General features: G+C 49.5%; 1 protein-coding gene across 2 annotated transcripts in view; it reads right to left on the bottom strand.

Annotated features, from left to right (window-relative positions):
* Positions 1–319: 319 nt before the first annotated feature.
* The window catches only part of GARS1 (glycyl-tRNA synthetase 1), a 28,735-nt gene continuing 23,054 nt past the window's right edge, over positions 320–6,000 (bottom strand). For both annotated transcript variants that reach the window (XM_086466473.1, XM_086466472.1), the window contains exons 14-17: positions 4,592–4,701; positions 3,111–3,204; positions 1,992–2,182; positions 320–622 (exon numbers count right to left, since the gene is read on the bottom strand). In XM_086466473.1, coding sequence (XP_086322599.1) covers positions 497–622; positions 1,992–2,182; positions 3,111–3,204; positions 4,592–4,701 — 521 coding nt within the window. In that variant the 3' untranslated portion in view covers positions 320–496. The remainder of the gene's footprint in view (positions 623–1,991; positions 2,183–3,110; positions 3,205–4,591; positions 4,702–6,000) is intronic.

Genomic DNA, 6,000 nt, shown 5'->3' with positions numbered 1-6,000 from the left:
CACTGTGCAATGGTGACAGGAGGACCGACACCTTGATCGCCCCTCCATCAACACGAGGCCAAGCAACTGGTCCAGTCTGGCCCAAGAGTCCAAGGCGATTTGAATCCAGAGGAAAGACTGTACGGTCCCTGCTTCTCAAGGAGCTGTAACAAACCTGTAACACCCACAGCTGTAAGCAGGAGGGGGGGGGGGGAAAAAGACAAAAAAAGGCAATAAAAAGACATTTCTGAAGAAAGTACAAGGCTGCAGGAACACAGAGAAGCAGGCATAGATAATGGCGTTTTTATTCGTAACACCTTTAACTTGGACTGCAGTTATTTCAGTTTTGAAAGTTAAATTCAGGCAGCAATTGAGGAAAAAAAAAAAACAAACAAAACAAATAGTCCCTGTGTGCACAAACAATGCAGCTTTGAATAATACACGATAAGTTTATTTCATATTAACATGAACAGTAAAAAGTGAACATTTGATGGGATTTAACTTCAGGTCCTTTTCTTTATTCCTCTATTGTGTCCTTTTTGCCAGTCTCTTGTCCCTCAAATTGTGGATACTTTGCCTCAACGTCAGCCCAAGTTAGATAACCGTTCGCCAGGTCACGAATGATGGCAGGAAGCTCAGAGACCTGCAGGCAAAGTCACAAAGACAGAGGAAACACAAAGTCATCAGAATCAAGTGGCTCTGTGGGATACTTGGGGAACACAGGTAATTTTTACATCAGCAACAGAACAGATGCAAGGTATCTTCCTATGAGATCGTTTTTGGGGAGAAAAACCATTAACCAGGAGGACATCTCAAATCACAGTCTGTGTCATCTCAGCAAAGACTGCTCAGTTATTCAGGGCGACCCATGAGGGAAATGCAACTGTCACTGTGGTGGCCCACAGCGAGGTTCATCCCTGGCAGAGTTAGGTTACAGTTTTGGAACGGAAAGAAAACAATACACACACTCAAAAGATGCTGTAAGCCAGGATTTAGCCCTATTTACTGTAAGGCCAGCACAAAAGAAGCTGCCAGTTGCCTTTTTTTTGTCCCTCATAGCACACTGTCACAGTGGGGAGGACCAGAGAGAGAAATTAGAAAGTTTGCCGAAATTGAAGGATAACAAAGTCTCGTCTCTGCTGCTCAGCAGCGAGAGGTCGTCCAGGGGATCCAGAGACAGACGGGTGCCCTGAGGAGCTGGCACTGCCTGCCACAGTGAACCGAACCCACAGCCAGCTCAGCAGCCCCGAGCAGCACAGGTGCTTTCGGACAGAGCAGACCTAAAAACTCACAGATGAGCACCAACTCCTCCTCCTCCAGGGGCCAGGCTGCGTTCCTGGTGCGGGCCAGGGAGAGCAGGGCACGACAGAGGTGCCCAGATGTCCACAGCTCCGAGCAGGTTTTGCTCCCAGGCAAGGAGACCGCCACAGGGAGGTTTGCTACTCCAGTCCCCGCATCACGGCCGCGCTAGCGGAGCACGCTTGGGGCAGGCGTGGCTTTTGGGCAAAGGTTCCCCAGCTTCTCTGGTGCTGCACAGGCAACACCGGCAGGACCAAGCTTTAAGGAGTTCTGAGCTGTGCTCTGCCAGCCAGCCCGTGGCAGGCAAAGATCTGCCTTCTGGTGCCTGTGGGTTCAGCAGAGCCTTTGAAAGCCCGACACAACCCAGCAAATGCATTTACTCGGCAGCCTTCAGTCGGAAAGCGGCCCTCTGAAGAGCAGTGCAATCAGCCCAAGGCATGGCTTTCCAGTAAGGGCAACACCTCTGCATCCAAGGAAAAAAAAAAAAAAAAAGCCTCTCCTCACTTTAGCAGTAGGGTCAGCATCTTCTGTGTGACCAGTATCTCTTCCCTGGGGATTTCTCAAAATAGCTAAATTGCCTACGAGAGCCGGAGGCAGCTCCCGCACAGACTGGAGTCACCGCTGGCTCAGAAAGAGCAGCTCATGCTCTCCCTCAGTCCGTAAGAAACAGACTCGGCTCTGTCAGCGGCCAAACCTGCCTGCCTGCCCTTTACCTCGGCTCGGATCTGGCGCATTGAGTCGCGGTCTCTCAGGGTGGCGGTGTGAGGCGTCCGGTTAACGGTGTCAAAGTCGATCGTGATGCCGAAGGCCACGCCAATCTCATCAGTCCTGGCGTAGCGCCGGCCGATGGATCCGGAGGAATCATCCACCTTGTGAGAGATGCCGTTCCTGGTGAGTGCTTCGGCTGCAGGAAGCGGAGAAGAGGGGATCACCGGGACTCGTTACACACTCTGCAGGAAACGCCATCCCAGCAGAGGCCTCCCGTACCCCCACGGCACTACTGACGTGAGGCACCAGGCGTCCTGGTTTCAAGCAGCATCAGAGGCCCCCATTTTTATTTCAGCAGAAGATGCAACGTTCCAGTCCCTGCCAAGACTAAAAACTCAACTCCCCCACCCCCCTCGGGTACACCGCGACTCTTGCAGGTCTCCACATCGCATCACTCAACTCTCACCCGAAGAGCAAAGTCACCGACTTCTTCCACCTGTCATTACAGCCCCAAAATTCTGCTTTAACTCAAAAAACTACACCAGCCTCACACGTGTTCAGGGACATGTCCAGCACAGGGAGGCAAGGTCCTGAGCAGAACTGATGCCGACAGCAAAAGGCACTGTCTGACAGGCAGCCTACGTCCCCATCCTTCACAAATCCACTTTTAGTTGGTACCAATGAGCATTCTGACAGAACGCTTCAAGGCTCAGCAGCTCTGGGACTGATTTAATAAATTAGCTGGCCAACAAGAGCGGAGAAAAGAACTTTATTCAAAACAAAACCAAACCACCAACAAAAAACAAACCCCACTGCTCCTGATAGCTTCTCCTAAGCAGTGGGAAAGGTTTCATTTGTCACAGAAGGAAAATAAATGTCTTTTACACTGCAAACCAACATAGGGAAGGGCAGGGAGTTGGATTTTTTTGAGGCTAGATGGACAATTTTGATGGATACCCAAAGCTGACTGATACTAACTCACTCAGCTGTTTTAGTTTGGTGGCTCTCCCTCTGCACGCGAGAGCCACGTGATCCCAATGCTATTTTCTCCCTATAGCACTGAGGAAAAAAACTCTCTTCCCAGTGCACATCCCCATCGGACCCATGGTGCTTAATACACTTACATAATTCCTTGACAAAAGGCATGAATTCCTGATTCTGGCTTAGAGGAAGAACGGAGCACTTGAATGGTGCTACAACAGCTGGGAAGCTGAAAAACTACGGAAAAAAAAAAGAAAAAGCACAAATAAATACAAGTTTAATGGTTAAGCCACATTCTTCAGAGGTGAGAATAAGCTGCCTGAGGTTGGAAGCAGTGTGATTGTTCCGAGGGAGTAGCTGGCCTTCTGCAAGACATCAGCATGCGAGGCTCCAGCAGTAACACCTCGCACCGCTGAAGCACGATTGGTTTTCTCCAGCTGTCCTCCACTCCCCTTCCCTCCTGACAACCAAACATCACTTCCCACCAAAAGAGGTCTACCAGAGCCCTCCCTGAGGAGTGAACCTCATATGAATTACAGAAAAATGAAGGGTAGAGGGGTCTCTCCAGGAGATTCAGTCTTATGCACAGTCTAAAGGGAAGAGTTCTCACAACTATCTCACTCTCTGTTTCATTCCCACAGAGACTCTGCACACACATGGAGAACATGCAGCTCGAAGGTTTTCAGAACCCTCAGAAAAGAAAAAAAGAAGCCAAAAAGGAGGGGGAAGGGGGGAATCTTTCCTGGCAACCAGCAAAGCCTGTAAGGGTCCAGAAGTAATGCAATTGAGATGTACCACAACACAGAGCAGCACAGGCTACACAGGAAGTCAATGGGTACCAGAAGGACGAGAAGTCCGGTATTTTAGCCTTCATGAGCAGTTTGTGATTGAAAGTCAACTGTGTCCCAATTCTGAGCTCCTGAATCCTGTTCCCCCGACTCATAACTGTTATCGCATCCTGTGGCAACCAGAGACACTAAGGAGTCCTGTCACTTTTCTTTTCTATAAACACAGTCCAGCAGCATCCAGAAAAACAAACAAACAGGAACCAGCACCAAGTTCACAGCCAGCTTGCCATGGGCCACCAGCAACGGTGCAGAGCATCATGGTTTGGGCACTGGCTGGAACAGGCTGGTGCTCCGTAACACACGCTTCCCTCTGGCCCCTGCTACAGCAAAGTTTCAGGCTGAGATTGTTGGGATGCCTGGAATCAGAGAAGGCTGAATTTCATGGGGGACTGAGGAAACAGTTAGTCTATTGTCCATCTTGCTGCACAGAACTGTGATTCCCGGAAAAGCAGCAAAGAGAGAGGAAATAAAACACTGAAGAGATGCCTTTCTCTGAGTGATGGGTCATTGCCAAGTGTGAATCCAGAGGGAGGAATTTCTCAGCCCCTTGCCAGTAACACAGCAAGAGCCTCATGCACACACAGCCCCAGAATGCTCTCAGTGCACGTGTACAAGTGACACGTACGCTGGCAAAACCAGCGATTCAACAGCCCATGTGGGGTTTCCCACCTCTGCTGTACGTTGTGCAGCTTTATTTTAGTCTTCCCCCTGGAGGTCAGGGAAAGGCAAATGCTTGCAGCTGGTTTAAGCTGAGGCCCAGCCACAGGAAAGCTCACCGTTCTCTGCTCGTCGCCTTCCCGGATGTGGAATGTGTGTTCAAACACTGTGTACATGATCCTCCCAATACCAAATGAGGGTTCAATTACGTTTGGGATGATTTCTTCCACTGGAACACAGAAGAACGCACATTATAGTTAAAAAAGAATTTATACACAAAAAAAGATGTGTTTACCAAAGCTGCCTTTCTGCTCAGAAGTTCTGATTACACGTAGCTGAGCACAAGGAAATAAAGTTAAACATTTCTGCTCTTAATACAAATACCTGAAGCAGAGATTTGGACTTAGTCCACCTATAGAATGTATTTAGGCTGTAAGTAACAAGTCAGACTCCCCTGAGAGCAAATAGCACAGCACAACTTGCATCCCCGCAGATAAACTCTCTCCCACTCACAACAGCAAAGCCCCATCCAAACCGTTCACTGGGAACGGTCCCTGCTCCACACCAAAGCCACAAACTATGTCCAGGCATTGTCTGGGACAATGCTATTTGGCACAGACCAAAACCGTGCCAGGGAATATGCTAGCAATTAGACAGCCTGGATGATGACAGGGTTAATGCTCGGTCTCTGGCCTATTTCGGTTCAATGTTCAGATGCAGGCTCAGTACCCAGCAGTCTGAGCAGGGAAGTGTGGAGCTCCAGATCCAACTCAAATTCCAGCAAAGACTCCCTCCGTATTTGAGTCGTTCATCTGCCTGCTTCAATCCTGCTCCCCTCCCTGTTCTCCAGCCTCTTGCAACGTATCACAAGAGCGGGAAAGAACAAGGATCAACTAGTTATTGTTTGCAAAAACTCTCAGAAGACGTGATGTGCTACATCACTACGTATCCGTCATTCTCTCCAGTCCTTGCCACACATCTGTCACAGAGGCTTTCTCCTCCTTCTCCCCCCTCTGCGTAAGGAAGGAGCTCAGTAGCCAGCTGCCCTGCTCAGACAGTGCAGCTTTTCAGAAAAATCCCAGATAGCAACTGCAGAAGAAACAACAATTACAGGCATCGGCTGCTTTTGAAAACCAGCGGTAGCACCCAGCTCTCCAGCACTGCACCCTGGCTTGCCTCCTTCAGAGCTAATCCTCCTCAATGAAGCACCTAACCTGAGGTGGGACTTTACCTTCCAAAAGGATGGTCTTGTTTCATTTGTGCATTGACCAACCAGTTTTCAAGACAAGGGAGGAGGAAACCACAAGCTTTGCCTCCTGTTTGCGGAGAGAAGCCAATCTGCTGAACGTACAAGTTTAAAGGAAAACCAGCAACTGGGGTTCTACTTGCTGGCCCCCAGCAAAACTACAGTCCCCAACAGTTACAACTCTGATTCCTTCTTTGAAGTTGTGACAACAGCAAAGCAAAGCACAGCAGCAGCCCGTGCTGACTGAAAGACGCCTGGACATCTCAAAGGCTCAGCAGCAGC

Source organism: Leptosomus discolor, chromosome 6, assembly GCF_034619465.1.
Source record: "Leptosomus discolor isolate bLepDis1 chromosome 6, bLepDis1.hap2, whole genome shotgun sequence".
In the NCBI taxonomy this organism is placed as follows: domain Eukaryota; kingdom Metazoa; phylum Chordata; class Aves; order Leptosomiformes; family Leptosomidae; genus Leptosomus; species Leptosomus discolor.
The sequence above is the reverse complement of the archived record's forward strand: the minus strand, read 5'-3'. Positions and strand labels throughout refer to the sequence as shown.